This window comes from Populus trichocarpa, chromosome 13 (assembly GCF_000002775.5).
Source record: "Populus trichocarpa isolate Nisqually-1 chromosome 13, P.trichocarpa_v4.1, whole genome shotgun sequence".
In the NCBI taxonomy this organism is placed as follows: Eukaryota; Viridiplantae; Streptophyta; class Magnoliopsida; order Malpighiales; family Salicaceae; genus Populus; species Populus trichocarpa.
Window position 1 is genome coordinate 3,877,965 of NC_037297.2, and position 18,791 is coordinate 3,896,755.

At 33.4% G+C, this 18,791-nt stretch overlaps 3 protein-coding genes across 3 annotated transcripts; all 3 read left to right on the forward strand.

The window, feature by feature from the left end:
* The first annotated feature begins 2,184 nt into the window (after positions 1-2,184).
* LOC7474650 (aquaporin SIP1-2) lies at positions 2,185-5,174 on the forward strand. Its single transcript, XM_052446227.1, has 3 exons — positions 2,185-2,765; positions 3,367-3,639; positions 4,888-5,174. The coding sequence occupies exons 1-3, from the start codon at positions 2,469-2,471 to the stop codon at positions 5,035-5,037; spliced, it is 720 nt and encodes a 239-aa protein (XP_052302187.1). The 5' UTR covers positions 2,185-2,468; the 3' UTR covers positions 5,038-5,174.
* A 3,653-nt stretch (positions 5,175-8,827) lies between these two features.
* Positions 8,828-14,124, forward strand: LOC7489644 (apyrase 2). Its single transcript, XM_002319102.3, has 9 exons — positions 8,828-9,503; positions 10,564-10,692; positions 10,842-10,898; positions 10,982-11,074; positions 11,927-12,132; positions 12,281-12,372; positions 12,989-13,206; positions 13,303-13,492; positions 13,602-14,124. The coding sequence occupies exons 1-9, from the start codon at positions 9,201-9,203 to the stop codon at positions 13,715-13,717; spliced, it is 1,404 nt and encodes a 467-aa protein (XP_002319138.3). The 5' UTR covers positions 8,828-9,200; the 3' UTR covers positions 13,718-14,124.
* Positions 14,125-15,075: 951 nt separating this feature from the next.
* On the forward strand, positions 15,076-17,523 carry LOC7489646 (pentatricopeptide repeat-containing protein At5g15010, mitochondrial). Its single transcript, XM_002319104.4, has one exon. It carries the CDS (start codon positions 15,415-15,417, stop codon positions 17,212-17,214), a length of 1,800 nt encoding a protein of 599 aa, XP_002319140.4. The 5' UTR covers positions 15,076-15,414; the 3' UTR covers positions 17,215-17,523.
* The last annotated feature ends 1,268 nt before the right edge of the window (positions 17,524-18,791 follow it).

Here is an 18,791-nt window from a genome sequence, read left to right on the forward strand (position 1 = left end):
GATGTCGGTTATTGTTTTACCATCTCCATTTCTTGTTGGTTATATTAAAATAATATTTTTTATTAAAAAAATGTATTTAATTAAAAAATATTAAAATTAATTAATTTAAAATTTAAAAAATTAATTTTTTTTTAAAATATAATTATACAGCAATGACAAACAGTATCTTAACCCATATATGACAAGGAAATGGCCGGCTGTGAACACAACGTTGTGATAAGCGTTGCGTCCATATATAGATAAGATCCTTTATCAAGTGAAAAAAGACAATGAAAACAGTATCTTTGATCCGAATGCCTTTGTTTGGGCGGAAGGGATCCAATAAAATTATTATTTAATTTAGGTTATTAATCTATTGAATATTAATTTATTAAAGTTATAATCTTTTGTGGTTTTTATGATTTAATTTTTTTCTAATTGTCTAATTATTTTATACTTTTTTCGTTGTTCTTAATGTAATTAAACACCTATTAAAAAAAAGAAAAATTTTAATTTTGTATCTTACATTTTTTTTAATAAAGATTATATATTTAATATCATTTAGACCTTTTAATTGAAGTAGAAAATCTGATCTCGTAAAAAACAAAAAAGGGTTCTATTTGATCTAATTTTAAAAGTTTAGGAACTGAAAAAAAAACTATTTTTTCTTCCTCTGGTTAACATTAAGGGGGTATGGATACCTGATTGAGACTTCAAGGGAGAGATTGAAACAATCGAAATCTCATAAAGACAAACTAGATTCACTCAAATCTAATAAGGGTAAATTAAAATTAATTCCTGAATTTTTTATCACATTGTCCCACACTCCAACAATCTTCTAGAACAAACCGTTTTGGAGAGTCTTTTTAGAAGAAGTGTGGTTGCAATTGTTTTTTAAAGTATTTTTTATTTTTAAATATATTAAAATGATATTTTAAAACGCAAGTTGTCCCATGTTTTGAATGAATTTTAAATGTATGCTTATTAAATCATATAGCATAGTTTAAATATACTCCTTAAAGGATTGTCAATATTGAGGATTGTTCCTGAAATTTGCTATAGATATTATGGTAATGGATATGTATACACAAAGATCAATGATGATATGTTTGATTTTTTTAAAACTATAGAAAAGTTAATAGAATTAATGGATACAAAAATGCTTATAATGAATACTTAATCTTGTCTCACATCTTATTAATTCTCTCTTAAAGCAAATCAAATGAAATAAGGAAACAGTTGTTGATTCATTACCTAAAAGACTACGGAATAAATTATGATTGCTACTATATTATTATTATTATTATTATTATTATTATTATAAATGTGATGGATTGGGATTAGTATTATTACGGCACATATGCATGCTTCAAATTTCCTTTATATAAGTGGTCTTATGACCTGTTTAAATATGTGTTTTTTATTTTAAACTGCGGTCCAAGTGGAAAGCATCCACAATATTGCCTTTTATTTTCAACCACACAGACAGTCCAAAACACATAGGCAAATGGGTTTTTTTTTTTGTTTTAAGATGTGATGTCAGGATTAATTTGTGTATCTTAACTAATCTCATGAGCCCTGAAATTAACAACTATATAAGTCTCCAGTAGTCATCATATTAGCAACTACATGGTTCGAACCTGAGACCACAGAAAAAGCAAACCCTTTAATACCAAACTCTTATCACTGAACCACCTACTAGAAGGTTTTTATTATTACATGTTTCCAGCAATATATTCGCAAAAAACGAATGTATAGCTTATCTTAATGCTGTTTTTTTAATCATGAATGTAGAGTTTTTATTTATAACAAAATTATTCCTATTTAAAAGAAAACAACTCAAAAATTGGATTTTTGAATTATTTTATAAAATGCATAAAATAGTTTTTGTTAATATTTTGGTTTCGTCCATTTGAAAATTTCAAAAATAGATGAAAAATAACCATGCAGGCCCAGCTTCCATTTATTCCCATACCATCATTAAAACCATGCCCCTCTTTTTTTCGTATTAAAATTCCCTTTTGAATAACAATATTACCATAGCAAGTTAAAATTAAAAATTGATAGATAAATCCTCTCTTGGGATATGATCTACAATTTCGTAAACTATAGGAAGCATTACTCTAATTTAGATAGAATTAAAAAAATCCATTCCAAAGAAAAAGAAGAAATTATATTAGAAGCAATCAAATAAAGTCCTAATATGCCACCCACACAAGAGGCGCCATGTATACAGCCACCACAGATCTGGAAAAGATATTGGTGAACAGTAAAACACTTGGAATCCCAGCTATATTTATCGACAAAACACTCTACCACCTCTCCTTAGGTAGGTAAATCACCACTTCCAAATTTGTTGAATTTTCCTATCGTTGTAGACACAGACCAGACAGAAAAGACAACCCCCACCTGAACCTGACAGCAACTGTACTTTTCGTAGATATCATCAAAAGAATCAGAACAGAAACAAAAAGCTGTTGTGATCAGTCATGGGGGCAGTGAAGGCAGCTATTGGGGATGCAGTGTTCACTTTCATGTGGGTGTTTGTGTCTTCCATGTTTGGTTTGTTTACAAACGTGATAGTTACTGCTCTTGGCCTTCAAACCCTTGTCTGGGCTCCTGTGCTTGCTAATGCTTCTCTTATCTTCGCCTTTGTTTTCTTGTTTAACTTTCTTGGTGAATTCTTAGGTGGTGCCACTTTTAATCCAACTGGTACTGCTTCTTTTTATGCTGCCGGGGTTGGTGGAGATAGTCTCTTCTCCATGGCCCTCAGATTTCCTGCTCAGGTATACAGATCATTAGCATTTCAAACATGGTTGAATTGACCTGAATTATACTTGATCATTGCATTCATGTCTTTCTTTTGTTGATCATTTCTTCTTCTTCTTTTGCTGGTATTTGATTTCTTTGTGTTTGGTTGCTTCTAATTTTGATTAGGGTCAACTTTAAAGATTTATATTTTTTTATTCAAGTCCTTAACTTTTTTGTTTTGTTTTGTTTTCTTTGTAAAGCAAGATAATGGAATTTGAGTGGATCTCACTTTCCTAGGGTCCCTCCTTTTCTTCCCCTTTTGTTTTTATGTTTCTTTCCTAAGTTTTCTTGAACCTTTCAAGTTATCTAATCACCTTTCTTGATAACAAGCACAATGTTTGGTAAATGTTGCCTGTGTGTCTTCAATTTTCTGAAGGAAGAACGTTGATCCACAACGATCCATCTTCCAAAAGGAAGAAACGTAGTTTTGAAAGGAACAACCATGACTTGCTTTCCAAAGAAAATTGACAGCCTTTCTGTCCAAGGAAATGACCAAATTAATCATGCCAAAGCTATTACGAAGCAGGATTGAATAGTAATTGTCAAAATATTAACAATTGAATGTCTCCATGAAAGGCAGCAGGGTCTGTGGGAGGTTCACTGGCTATCTTGGAGGTGATGCCATTGCAGTACAAGCACATGCTTGGGGGGCCTACTTTGCAGGTGGACTTGCAAACTGGAGGCCTTGCTGAGGGGGTTTTGACTTTTTTAATGACTTTTGCGGTTCTAGTAATTATCCTTAAGGGCCCTCGTAGCTCACTGGTGCAGGCATGGTTTCTTGCCACTGTGACTGTAACATTGGTCAGCGCAGGTTCTACTTATACCGGTCCTTCCATGAATCCTGCATTTGTGAGTATCTCATCTTTCTTTGCCTTCTAATTTAGGTCACCTTTTCTTCTAGAAGATATGTGTAGTGCTTATGAATCTTGCAAATTATGTCACAGCCTATCTTTTCGTGCTCGTAGTTCAGATTTTAAAGCACAAGTTCCTAAACATTTCTTGCATGACTCAAATTGTAAATCTCCATGTAACAACAGAAATTAATGATGTTTTTATTTCATGAATTGTACTCCGAAGGCCTCTCTCTGACATTGCCTTACTTAGGAAACCAAGTACCTGGCTCATATTGAGACAAGGTCTTGTACTGTCCAGGCTCTTTCCTCTATTTTTCTTTTTTTTTTAACTTGTATTTTTGGTCAACTTGTGCGCAACTCGACTAATCTTGGTTAATCTCATTAGCCCTGAAATTAATTATCATATAAGTCTCTAGTAGCCTTGAAGTTTATGAAACTCGAATTTGTGACTTTTAGAGAGTAAATCTAGAACTTGACTAGGCTGATTCTTCTCTCTCTATGTTATGGCATGTAAACATGTGTAATTGAGGGTAGTGAATATAAGATAGGGAAGGTTAGAGGCATCCTTCCTTTTTTATAGAAAAATAGCTTTTGATTTCTGATAGGAAGTACTTTGGAGGCATGAGATGTGATAGCAGGCGGAGATGCAGTGAGTGTCAATAGTTAGAGCAGAAATCAACAATATTGTGGATGATATTACCCGTATTAAACTATTATTGCTACCAATGGAGACAGGTGGAAACAGGGGAGAGCTGAAGCTCGCCATGTGGGGAGGGGTGTGAAGTACAGATCAGAATGGATAGAAAATATAGAAGTCGGTAGTTTTCTTTGGTATATATTGTCAGGATAGATGATAGGTAATAAGAGTAGTTTGAGAGAAATTCGGCAACATGTTCACACTTGCTGATATGCAGATTAGTCTATTGAGGAAATTCGAGGATGCGGCATTAGTCACTTTGTCGTATGCTTACGAGATTATCTTTTTAGAGAGGGAATATCTAGCATCTTGTTTTTGTTATTTCACGAGGTTAGAACAGCAGATTTCTTTGCAGGATGGGAACTGAGGGCTTTTAGAATCTTGTTTCTAGCATATTCATCTTTCTTTCTTTCTTTTTTAACGAGTGGTTTATTTTTCTCGTATATATGTTTATCGTCTTCCTGCTTGCATAACCATGGAGGCGTAATACCTGCACGACGAGTCTGTGTATCGTATTAATTTATCCCTTACTGGTCTCCTCCACAGGCCTTTGGGTGGGCATATGTAAACAAATGGCACAACACATGGGAGCAGTTGTATGTTTATTGGATCTGCCCCTTCATAGGAGCGATATTGGCTGCCTGGGTGTTCCGCGTCGTCTTCCCTCCGCCAGCACCAAAACAGAAGAAAACCTAAAATGACATAGCTCATGAGCTCAGCTCATTCTTGTTTTGAATTGCTTGATAAGTCGAGAGGTGTCGATTACTGTAAAAACTCTTACCATTTCATTTGATCAGTCATGATAAGCCATTTTTGGCCATTTCTTCTTGCCATTGTCAATCTTGGAATTTGATATTGGTAGGGAAGATTATTTTAAGTTGGATTGCAACGACCTGGACCAAGTCGTGGTGTTGTTCTTGCCGTTTCTGTGCAGAATTCACTCCTTGTGGAAGAGCTCTTGGTTCGGATAGCATAAAAAAATTACATGGCCAGATTTCGGGTGAAAAGATTTTAACCTTTTTCTTTACTTTCTATTCTTTCAAGGAATTAATAAAATTGTACTTTTTTTTTTTTTTTTGCCTAAAACATTGTTTATGTTTTTTTTTTTCATGATTTTTAATTCTTTTGAGTTGTTCTGATTCGTAGAAAAGGTTTAGAGCATCTCATTATGTTTTTGATAATTAAAATTACTAATATATGCTAATGATAATTAAAATTACTAGTATATAGAATTATATTTTAGCTTTTATTATAATAATTTCATTTTAAAACATAATGACGATTTACAAAAATAATATCTCCATTAAAATATATTTTATAGGTGAGAAATAATAGACATTTAAAAAAATGAAAATGAAAAGAAAAAATAATTAATTGTTATTTCTTAATATAGATGGCATAATTAATTAAATAAAAAATATATTAAAAAATAAATTATAAAAATGAATTTATTGATTTTTAAATATTTTCATAGAACTTATTATTAATTTGTTTTTTAAATGTAAAACTAAACATATTTCACTTTTAGGAGGTGAATTCATTGTTTACGTTTTCACATAACAATATTAAAAGAAACTACCTTGGGAAATCAGTGTAGATGCATATTCAAAATAAATTGTTGACTGAAATAGTGTAATGGTGTTTTTAATTCTCTATCCTAAAAACTTAATATATGCTTTTAAGAACATTGAAGTTTTTCACATGGTTTTGTCATTCTCAAATAAAGCAGAAATAAATAAATATTTTTTCATCTTGCATGATAAAACAACATAAGTACCCTTGAAAACATAAAAAATTAAACCTGGTATCAAGAATTATTTTTTTATTTTTATAATGGTTTTTTTGTTATTATAATTTAAGTTGAGGAGCACTTTGGTATTTGCACAAATATAAAAAATAGTAAATAATTAAAATACACAGTGAAACAATAAAAATACCCTTAAAATAAAAAAAAAATTAAGCCTAAGTTCAATGGGTGTTTTTAGCTTTTCATATTGGTTTTTTATATATATAATTACAAAGTCAGTTCATGAATAATTTTGTATTTTGCTAAAAAAACAAAAAGGTGGGTGCGTGGGAGACGTCCTCGCCCTTTTAAACGACACGTACGGCACGTCCCGACATCTAGAAATGTCTTTCTGTCATGTCGTTAGAAGCATTATTCTGTACGTTTTCTATTTGTACGTCATGTATCTGTTTGTGGTTTATTTTGGGGCTAGTAGGCCTTTTCTCCCCCCTTCCCCTCCTCCTTCCCCTTCTTTTTTTTCTCTCCTCCCGCATTGACTTTCTTGGTTGTTGGCATTTTAATTGTTCCTATTCTTTTAATTTATAAATTTTTGGCTTTGATCTTTTTGTAAAAGTTTTATTTTTTTAAAATTTCATTCTTCAATTCTAATTTACAAATATTATATTCTCCAAAATGATCCTCAATCTTTAGATTTCTAATTTTTTTGTAGTTCTTCTGTAAAAGTTTTAGTAGTTTTTAATTTCATCCTTTAATTTAAATTGATAGTATTATGTTTTTTAATTTGATTCTTATTGTTTTGATTTTTAATTCTTTTTTTTCCCTTTTACAAAAGTTATTATTATTTTCAATTTCATCTTTTAATTACAGCATTGTTTTTATTTTTTTATGTCAATTTTGATCTTTATTCTTGTTATTTTTTTGTCTTTTTACTAAATTGATTTTTTTTTAATTTCACCGTTCAATTAAATATAAAGTTTATTTTGTATTTTAATTTTGATCCTCATTCTTTTATTTGCTATTTTTTAAAAAAACTTTTGTATAATTATTATTTTTTTTTCAATTTCATCCTTCAACATTTGATTAATTGAGAATTGGACTTCATGGTTTTTATAGATTAGGTGCTTCAGATATAATGACTTGGGTCACAAGTTTGAAAAGTTAACATGATTTTCTTAAAAAAAAGATTTTTAATCTTTTTTATTTTTTATCGAGTTATTTGAATCTTATAATCTAAGTCAGGGTTGGCTCAGCCCTAATCATCGGGTTATAAGTTTGTCATGATTCTTTTTTATGTCATTTTTTTAATCTCATTTTGACACCTGAATATCATTTTTTTCACAAAAAAATAGCATGGTCTCGCGGCAAAGCGCGGGCTCTAAGGCTACTATTCATTAATAGTGTTATGATTTTTCTTTGTTTTTTTCTAACTTTATTTTTTTAATATTTGAATTGTTGAAAATCATGCTTCATAATATTGTTTTTAATTTTTTTATGGTATTATCATAGTCTTTTGACTTTAGTCGTGGACTTATTGTGTTAATTCAAGTCGTTTTTCTATTCTTTTTTAATTGATTTTTTTTAAAATTTTATTTTTTAACATTGGAATGCTTTGAAATTAGGCTTTGTAAGTTTTTTTTATTTACTTTCTATTGTGTTATTTTGATTTCATAATTTGGATTACGAGTTTGACAAGTTAACCCAGGTCATGGATTTGACAGATGTACTTAGGTCAATCTGGGTCAATTCAGTATGTTACTATCTTGATATTTAAAAAAATATCATCTCACTATTAAAAAAAAGATTTCATCTTAAACGTTTTTAGACAATCATGTTTTTACCGGTCATTCAGGTTATTTTTGAACTCGTCAGGTTGACCGGATCACATTGGATCAATTCTCCATGATTTAATTTTATAAATTGAGTTTCACAATTAATTTCAATTTGCTTTATATAAGGTTAGCATGGTCTTAAAAAAACTCCCAACAGTGTATTGATGTTCAATTTTGTAAATAAAATTAATCAGGAATTAAGTTTCATGATTTATTTCAATTGTTTTTATAAAGTTATTGTGATCTCAAGAAAATATTCTAATATTGGGTTGATACTCGATTTTATGAAAAAGGTTCAGTTTTATTGTTTATATGTGTTCTATTTTTTTCCTTTAATTTTTTAAAATATTTTTTTTTATTTTTATTATTCAACATTGAGCAGATTGAAAATTGAGATTTATAATTTGTTTTGATTTGGTATCTATATAGTTATCACGGTCTTAAAACAAGTATCATAACATTGAGTTGATATCAAACTTGAAAAAAATTGATTTTATTATTTGTAAGTGTTTTTTTAAAGTCCTTTAATTTTTTTATTAAATTTCTTTAATTTTTAGCATTTTATTGATAAAAATTATACTTTATACTTTATTCTGATTTATTTTTTAAAATATGTTAGTAACATATATACTTTTTAAATAAGTTTTATTTATTGATTGATGTACATTCCTTTGATTCAAAGAAATTAATCGTATAAAACCGCTTTATTTAAACTATACACAAATCTATATAAAAAAAAAAAATTGCACTTTACACTAATTTCACACCACCTCTTTAATTAACACTAATTCAAATTTGAAGTACAATTACTATTCTACAAAGAAAAGAAAAGAAATCCACGGTCTGCGTTTGTCAAAGAAAAAAAAAAACTATAAAATGTCATGTCCTCCCCTTTCCAAATCTCTGTGAATTACATCTCTTCCTTGTATTTTACGCTTCAGAGAAAAACTGAAAAAAAAAAAAAAACAAAACTTCCACAGTACCATCTTCAACTCCCCCTCTCTCTCCGACTTGCCATTTTCGAAAAACATTTACGTTTTTTTCATTTCCTCTCTCTCCCTCTTAAAAATATCAATAACAAATTAGGAGAGCTGGATCCATCACAGGAACCAGCGCATTCCTTGACATTAAAGCCGCCACCACCACCACCCCCAGTGGCCACCTCCACCTCCACCTCCACTAACGGCCAGATCCGTTACCGCACTCCCTCCTCCGCCGAACTCTTCCTCGAAGCCGGCACCACCACCACGTCCCCTACCAACTCCGATAGTAAGTCGTCTACAATGAAACGACCTGGTTTGCGACACGAGTCATTAAGCGATAAGATCAAGAAGTGCAAGGGAGTGTTGCTTGTGATTTCGATCCCGGTGCTGTTGATTGCTTTTGTGCTGTTCGTGATGCCAAGTCGTGAAGACTACGAGTATGGCGGAGTGATTCGAAAGATGTCGCCGAATTTTGGTACGGATTCGAGGAGTTATGCGGTTATTTTTGATGCCGGCAGCTCAGGGAGTAGAGTTCATGTTTACTGTTTTGATCAGAATTTGGATCTTGTTCCTATCGGTAAAGAACTCGAGCTTTTCTTGCAGGTATTTATCACTAATGCCTACTTATTTATCATTCATAATTAATTAATTAATTAATACAATGTGAATTGTTGTTGTTATTTTTTTAACAAGTTTGAATTTGAGTGAGGGATTGTTGTTATTTTATATGTGCAATTGGTTGATTAGTGTAGAAAAATTGAATCTGTGGAAATTATATGATGGTGGGAGAGGAAATTGGATTTAGATTGGAAATGAGAGAATTAGTTAATATTGATTTACAGGCTGTTTGGAAACTGAAGTTTTGAGTAGAAATGAAATCATTTCAACACCATTTACCAATGCTAGTGTTTGTAAAGCTTTAAGCAACACAAATGAATTCTACGACCAATTAAAATTAAAATTAGAGATTTTTATCGATATGCAAATCACACCGGGTGTGATTCGCTTCGGAATTGAACCATTAATCCCCCTAAACCACCCCCCCCCCCCCACAGGCGCGCGCATATGCCTGGAATAAGTTTTTTTAGGAATGAGGGCAAGTTGGGTAAATGATGTATTTTCGTTAACTCAAGTTGGAAAACCTATTCCAAAAAAAAAATCAATTAGAAAATTAAATCATTATCTATTTAAATAGTTGAAGTCAATTCTAGCGTTGAATTGGTTCCAAACAAGTTGTTAGAGTTTCAGAGTTAGTTTCCAGTTGGAAGAGACATCGAAATGGAAATGAAAACAGTAGCTTTGGTTTTTACTGATAGTAAAAGAGTTTGTTGTTGTTGTTGTTTTTAGTGGAGGTGAGTATGTATTTTGCTAGTGGAATTGGAATTCGAACCAATTTTGAGGTTTAAGAGTGAGAAGAGTGGCAAAAAGTATCAGATCTGATGCCAGGAATGTATTGGGTGTGATGCCATTTTACTTCGCAATGTTCTTCTATATTCTTTTTCACCTTTTCTTTTATTTTAATCTCTTAGGTTGAAGTTGCTTGGTGAATTTTGGAGAAATCAAAATTAGTGGTTTTAAAATGCTAAAAGAGGGGTTTTGAGCTGTCTGTTTCATACTGTTTTGTTATACAATATTTGTTTCTGATTTTGTTTTTGTTATATAGCTTAAACCAGGTTTGAGTGCTTATGCAAACAACCCACGAGAAGCAGCCAACTCCCTTGTTTCCCTGCTTCATAAAGCTGAAAGTTCCGTGCCTAAAGAGCTCCGACCAAAAACACCTGTCAGAGTTGGGGTGGGTAAATTCAGATGGTTCTTGTTTGCATTTTTATTTGGTTGAAACTCATAATAAATAAATTTATGATAAAATGATGCAATGCAATGTATACTACTCAACTTTAGATTAGCTGGGGTTGCTTAATTACTGTGTAAATGTTTCCGCAGGCTACTGCTGGTTTGAGGGCATTGGGAATGGATGCATCTGATAGAATTTTGCAAGCGGTAAGTCGTTGTTTCATAGTCTATATTCTCATGATTTGCCATGATATTGCATACTTATAGCCTTTTGAACTCCATGTTTGAAGGTCAGGGATCTCCTGAGAGATACAAGCACCCTTAAATCTGAGGCAAATGGGGTCACTGTTTTGGACGGCTCTCAAGAAGGTTCTTATCAGTGGGTTAGTTTCATTGACTTTTATACACACATCATGTTTTTACTTGTGAAGTTAGTTAGATGCTAGTTTTCAAACCTTTTTTTTCCATAACAAAATGCTGGTGATTGTAATGACTAGAGAATTATGAGTAGGGTTTAACAGTATGCTATTTTAATACAAGTATGAAAAACTGTGTGGTGTCCCCATATTAAGTTGAATTCAATAAAACGGTGTGAGAATTGCTACCTTAGAACTAGCTAATCAGTAGTTTCATACATTGGACATAACAAAGAATAGCCCTGCCAAATTTTTATTGGGCACATCAAATTGGCTAGAAGTGCTGTTCCTGCTATGGAGAAGGCTAGTTCCATTTGGAAAGGCTTCTCTTGAATTCAGATGAAAATATCAGTCTTCATGCATGGTTTTCTTACTAACATAAGTGAATCACTAAAGTGCAAGCTACTAACACGTAACTGATTATATTTGGTGTTCCCTTGCACTAGTTTCTCCTGCTTTTTTTTTCTATTTCTCGCTACCCCTTTTCATGTGCTAAAAAGCACTGGATATCAGTTGTATGAGCAGTTTTTACATCATAGTACCTCTGCATTGACTTTTGTCATAGCCCTATGGTGTGTTTGTGTTTCTCCTCTAGTAAGCTTCACTTGCTGATATTATGATCGTATATCATCACTGACCACAGTTTTTGAGATAAGACAAGGGGAATTCCTTGAAACAAGGTGCCGATGTATTATTTTATTGCATTTAGAAGGTCATAACACGTAACATCTTGAATCAAAGATGAGGTCTTTTTCCTGTATTCTGTCCATAATATTATTGTTCGGTCTTTTCTTACTTTATCTGGCCTGCATTTTGCAGGTGACAATAAACTACCTCTTAGGAAATTTAGGCAAGAAATATTCAAACACAGTTGGAGTAGTAGATCTTGGTGGTGGATCTGTTCAAATGGCATATGCTATCTCTGAGACGGATGCTGCAAAGGCACCAAGGTTATCTGATGGAGAGGATACATATGTGAAGGAAATGTTTTTGATGGGAACCAAATATTACCTCTATGTTCACAGGTTGGGTTCATCAGTAGCTGTAGCTTTTGCGTTTTATCAGGCTGTCTTAGAATTTTCTTATGTACAAAAAGAATTTTGGTACAGTTATTAGCTGTACTGTGGAGACAAGGTACGTTCATAATTTGACTTTGGCATCTTTCACGTGCAGCTATTTAAACTATGGTTTACTAGCAGCTCGGGCAGAAATGTTGGATACTTCAGAGGACTCTACCAATCCGTGTATCCTGGCTGGTTATGATGGTAATGAATCACTTAATTTGTAAGAGGCGTAATGAGTTTTGCTTTTCATTTTATCATGTTGATTCATCTTCTTTTGTGATTAGAGGAATTAAATTTCATGTAAATAATTTGTTGCTGCACAATTTGCTTTTCAGAAGATGAATAAATTGTGTATGATTAGAAGACATTAGTTAGAATGTTAGTTTTCTATGTTCAATGCCAACCGTTTAACAAAGTATATAATTAAGAATTTGGCCAACATGCAACTTGATGAACGAGACATGATACCATTAGATGTGGGGCACATGCAATGGACATGCTCTTTATCATCAAATTTTCTCTCAATTATTCCTTTCTCTATTGTTATCAGTGGAAAAGTGGAATGATAATTGTAATAATGTGTGGTGTCTTTTATGATTTAAATTTTCAAATACACTAACAACTGTTTTCCCTCTAAATTGCTTGTTTTAGATTGTGAACTTTTGCTTTAGCAATTGAGTTTCATTCAGCATATCTCTTAAAAGTATTATAATTAGCTGTGGTTATAGTTTAAATAACAACATCATCTTGCATATATGGTGTTCAGATGAGCAAATGGACTAATAAATATCCTTTCATTTGCTGGTCTTCGAAACAGGGGTATACAAGAATGGGGGGAAAGACCATAAAGCATCGGCTTCTCCATCTGGTTCAAACATGGAAGAGTGCAGGAGATTAGCTCTTAATGCTCTCAAAGTTAAAGAATCAACTTGTACACACATGAAATGTACATTTGGTGGAATATGGAATGGTGGAGGCGGTGATGGACAAAAGAACATGTTTGTTGCATCATTTTTCTTTGACAGAGCTGCTCAGGTGCTAATCATCCTTAGGTTTCTTGTGAAATTCATTATGGGTTACAACGTCTCCTTTGCAAATTTAGCGTGCTAACTAGATTATTTACATTTATAGGCTGGTTTTGTTGATTCAACTGTACCAGCTGCCAAAGTTCAACCTTCTGATTTTGAGAATGCAGCGAAGCGTGCTTGTGAAACTAAACTAGAGAATGCTAAATCCATATACTCAAGTGTGGACGATAATGATCTTCCATACATATGCATGGATCTTGTCTATCAGTATACATTACTTGTAGATGGATTTGGTAAGTCCTTTGCACTTGAGCGAGTTGTCAAAGTTCCCACTAACTTTTGCACCTGAGAGCTTATGCTAAGATGATCTTCTCTTGTTCTCTGGTCATTCTTTGCCTATAGCTTTGGATCCATGGCAAGATATGACGTTGGTGAAGAAGGTTGAGTACCGTACTTCTCTTGTGGAAGCTGCATGGCCACTGGGCAGTGCCATAGAGGCTGTGTCATCACCAGCATAACTCCAAATTGCACTATCAGCTTGGTCACCAAAGTGCATGATTCAGCGGCGATTCCTGAGAAGCAACATTTTCTTAAGCAGAGAATTTAGCAGGATCCGTATTGCTTCAGGAGTCCGTACAGAGTGGGAATGGAAATTGGATTTTTTGGCTATAGATTGGGAATAATGAAAAGAAAAGCTCCATTTGTCATCATTTATAATCACCTTACATAGTGTTTTATTAACATTGAGCGAATGATTCAATTAGATTAGTTCATTTTGATTGCCTGCCCTTCATTTTTCGTCCTGGTTTTCTTTTTCCTCTCAGAATTGAACGATGGTGTAAGGCAAACCATCTTCCTTTACGTTCTAGCTCTTAGCAACGAATTAGATTTTTATATTATTATTTCCGATTTACCTGAGGCTCAACTGCTCAAGTCTTGACCTATTTGTATAATGTTGTATAGTACTGCAGGCATTAGAGACGAGTTTCTTATGAAACGACAAGCGCTTTTTGGATGGGAAGAAACAGGGAGTAGCTTCCCACCATTAGAGCGGCTTACTTCAAAGCTCACAAAGCCCCATTCTGGATAAAAGACCCAAGTGCACGTAGACTTGACCTGGATAGCTCAACATGACTAGGCCTAAAAACACTCAGGTGTATAGGCTTGCGTGTCCAAGTTGAATTTATTTCTTTTTGTTTATTAAGAGGCGAACACATGTTACCTTTTGAAATCCGGCCTGGTGTGCAGGTTTATAAATTAGGTTGAATTTAAGAAAAAATAAAAAAATTAGGGTGACGTGGTTGACCTGATAATTTGGTTAACTCGGCAAGACTTAGTTAAAACTCGATTATAATTTATTAATTTTTATTTTTTTTACTAAACAACATCATTTTAATTAAAAATACAAATTGACCTGAATGATTTTGTAACTCAGTTAAAATCTGAAACCTGAACCTTAAATCAAATCAATAAGTATTGAAAAAGATAATTTTTTTTTCATATATATATATATATATATATTAACCTCATATCAAACATACCAAATGCGTGCAGTGTGAATTGAAAAAAAAAGGAGTTTTTCATCTTCTCAAAGCCATATTTGTCTAAGAATACAAATAATTTTCTACTAAAATAATATGTTGTGGAAAGAACAAAAGTGTCCCAAAAAAACAAAAACATTGTTAAAATGTAATTAAATCAAATTTTGTGGTGGAAATGCAAAATCAGAAACTCGTGAAATTCTAATTCTTACAAGACATCATCATAGGTGATGGTAAGAAAATAAAATATAGAGACCAAGAAGAATTAAAACTAAACTACATAGACCAAACTGTAATTTACCACGCGGTTTCCCCATTTTGTTCCTCTCCCTGAACCCAATCACGCATAGCCACTTGGGAGACCTGCTTTACGACTGCCTCCCAGGTTTTATGTACAGTAATTTCCTTTCTACCAGTACTAGTACCAGCTTAGCCCCTTATCCCAGTAAAGCGCATACATAAATGGCGGCTCCAACATGCATTTTGCCACTCTCTGCCGCACCAAGCAAAGCAAATATCCGTCAAAATCTTGAAACTCAGAGCTTACATTTAAATACAGGTGCCACTTTCTATTCATTGACTTCTCTTTATAGCTAGAGCTCTCCGTTTAGTTCATTCAGTCATTTTCACAACCAGTTTGTGTTCCGTTTGAACAAGTTCTGTCCACCTGTAGAATGCAAGGAATCAGAACCATAAGATGTAACCTGTCGAGATTTGTAATTCTAGCTCGAACCCATTTGATTTTTTCACATTTTGAACCAACCCACTTTGCAAATCTAACCGTTGAGAGGCCACTGAGTTCGAAATTTTCAACTGCTTTCTCTTCTTTCTCCACTTCAAGTCTTGAAACCCCAATCACCCCAAAGCATCTCAACGAGCCAGAAGAATGCTCTAGTGATAATGACGATAATGGCAGTGAAATGGAAAATGACGACGACGACGACGATGTTAGAGGGTTGAATTTAAGCGACGATGGTCTTTTTCAGGATGCGAAGACCATTGTGAATATATTACAAGAATCGTGTGACAATCGTGTGGAAATGAAGAGCAAGATTGAGCAATGTGGGATTAAGGTCTCACAAGAATTGGTCTTGGAGGTGCTTTCTAGGGTACGAAATGATTGGGAGGCGGCGTTTACTTTCTTCTTGTGGGCAGCTAGGCAGCCAGGTTATGCTCATTCTGTACGTGAATATCATTCCATGATTTCTATTCTTGGTAAAATGCGAAAGTTTGATACAGCGTGGGTGTTGATTGATGAGATGAGAGGAGTTAAGACCGGTGTATCACTGGTGACTCCACAGACTTTGTTGATCATGATTAGGAAATACTGTGCGGTGCACGATGTTGGTCGGGCTATAAACACATTTTATGCCTACAAAAGATTTAAATTTGATATGGGGATTGAGGAGTTTCAGAGTCTTTTGTCAGCTCTTTGTCGGTATAAGAATGTGCAAGATGCTGAGCAGTTGATGTATTGCAATAAAGCTGTATTTCCGCTTAACACGAAGAGTTTTAACATTGTGCTGAATGGTTGGTGTAATTTGATTGGTAGTCCTCGTGAATCAGAGCGAGTGTGGAGGGAGATGAGCAAGAGGGGAATTCGATTTGATGTTGTGTCGTATGCTAGTATGATGTCTTGCTATTCAAAGGCTGGTAGTCTTTATAGAGTGCTCAGGCTCTACAAACAGATGAAGAAAATTGGGATTGAACCAGATAGGAAAGTTTATAATGCGGTCATCCATGCTCTTGCGAAGGGTAGGCTTGTGAATGAAGCTTTCAACCTCATGAGAACAATGGAGGAGAAGGGTGTTGCTCCTAACATTGTCACATATAATTCACTAATTAAACCTTTATGCAGGGCAAGGAAAGTAGAAGAGGCTAAAGGGGCATTTGATGACATGTTAAAGCGCTGCATATCTCCAACCATACGCACTTACCATGCTTTCTTACGCATTTTAAGGACAGGGGAAGAAGTGTTTGCTCTCTTGGAGAAGATGAGAAAGATGGGGTGTCAACCAATTAATGATACCTACATAATGTTAATTAGGAAATTTTGCCGGTGGCGTCAGCTAGAGAATGTCTTTAAGTTGTGGGATGAAATGAGTGAGAATGGAATCAGTCCTGATCGTAGCTCATATATTGTGCTTATTCATGGTCTCTTCTTGAATGGTGAGTTGGATGCAGCCCACAAATATTACACAGAAATGAAGGAAAAGCAGTTATTACCCGAACCAAAGATAGATGAAATGCTTCAGACCTGGTTGTCTAATAAGCAAATAGCAGAGGGTCAGACCACAGAATCAAGAAGCAATCAATGTCAGACCACAGAATTAAGAAGCAATCAATTGGATTGCAGTCAGTCACGCGAGCAAACCAGAGGCATTCCTAAGAGAAGTCATGAAAGAAATTTTATCCGACAAGCTGAAACGAGAAAAGTTGTGAGAGAGCGAGGCATTTCGTTTTGGGAGCCCTAGGTTCTTGCGCAATGGGTAATTTATGCAGTCAGTGAACCTGCAGCATCAAGCTTCCAAGAACCTCAGCAACAATATATGCACCAAAAACATTGGAAAGCACATCGTCATTTGGCACAATAACAGCATAGTATCTGTAAAATGCTGCAGAATTTATCTATAGGATTGCAGATACATACATGTCTGTGGTGTGATTGGAGAACATCTTATGTTTTGCATTATGCCTTGTTATTCTCACTCTTATATTAGAAAAGTTTAGCAAGAAAAAAAAAACAACAACAATAATAATAATAAAAATGCTTAGAGAGTCAACACGGAAGTTGAGTTAAAATTGTTGCTTTGTTCTCTTTTGATTTCCTCCTTTCACATTACATGTTTCAACATGCGCAGACGGTGTGCTACCAAAAACAAAACATATGCATTACAGATGGAGATGGGAAAACAAGTCCAACAGATAACGAAAGATAAGAACTACAAAGTTAACTACATGTTGTACAACAAAATTATGAGTGGGTGATGTCGATAGATTGCTGATATATCCTTCGGTAAACACCGATTAAAATTTTGTATATAATGAGAGAATTATAGTAAAAAAAAAAGAATTAAAAAGTAAAAAAAGAAGGAATTAAAAGGTAAGAAAAGAAGGAATTGAAAAAAAATAAAAAATTAAAAAGTACGATGATATATTATTTATATAGATGACATCACTTGACAATATTAATTCTTCAGTAAAATCTATAAAACGTGTTTTATCATTTTATCATATTAAATTACAGTAAGACAATATTAACCGTGAGAAAATTAAAATATTAAATTCTTCTTTATTCTTTGCAATTTTATCATATAAAAAAAACATCCATAAAAAAAAATACAAACACATTCACTTTCACTATATATACATCCACACTACAAATTATAAAAATTCAAAACTAAACAAAAATTACATTAAACAATTTAAAATTTACAAAATAGCCCCTAAAACTCCAGGAATTGCAGGGAAGGCCTTCTGCACCACCGGAACAGTGTCCAGCTGAAGGAAGAAGAAACCAAAAACTAGTTGGGGGTGCGGCAGCTCTTTTGTTTGGCCAAGTGGGGGGCGCGACCGGCTGGTTTGAAGGAGATGAGTTTTTAGGGTTAGAGTTTTTTGTGTTTTTCTCTAAATGTGCAAAATTGCCCCCGTCTTTTTGTGTGTTGAAGGCTACTATTTATAAGTAAAATATTGTTTGGTCCCCAAACTTGGTCCCTCAACTTCTTCTTTTTTTTGTAAATTTGATTTTTCTTATTTTTTTGGATTTTTCTTATCAACATTGACTCGAATGATAAAAATCATTGATTTTAAAAATAAAGCGTGAAAGTCAAACGCATTCAAAAAACCTTTGAAAATTTAAATTCTTTTGAGACGATGCTGAAAATGCTAAAAACGATGCAAATATATTAAAAAATATTTTTTTTGGATTTTCATTGTTTTTCGCTATTTTTGGATTTTTCAAAAATTTTATTAAAAAAATGGATCAAAAATTAGGTAACAACAATTAGTGTATATATGATCATAAGAGAAACATCCATAAACTTTATTATTG

Coding starts and splice junctions, on each gene's coding strand:
- LOC7474650 (XM_052446227.1), top strand. CDS start 2,469: ATGGGGGCAGTGAAGGCAGCTATTGGGGATGCAGTGTTCACTTTCATG. Junction 2,766..3,366: donor CCCTCAGATTTCCTGCTCAG/GTATACAGATCA, acceptor TCTCCATGAAAG/GCAGCAGGGTCTGTGGGAGG. Junction 3,640..4,887: donor CTTCCATGAATCCTGCATTT/GTGAGTATCTCA, acceptor TCTCCTCCACAG/GCCTTTGGGTGGGCATATGT.
- LOC7489644 (XM_002319102.3), top strand. CDS start 9,201: ATGAAACGACCTGGTTTGCGACACGAGTCATTAAGCGATAAGATCAAG. Junction 10,899..10,981: donor CTGATAGAATTTTGCAAGCG/GTAAGTCGTTGT, acceptor CCATGTTTGAAG/GTCAGGGATCTCCTGAGAGA. Junction 13,493..13,601: donor ATTACTTGTAGATGGATTTG/GTAAGTCCTTTG, acceptor CTTTGCCTATAG/CTTTGGATCCATGGCAAGAT.
- LOC7489646 (XM_002319104.4), top strand. CDS start 15,415: ATGCAAGGAATCAGAACCATAAGATGTAACCTGTCGAGATTTGTAATT.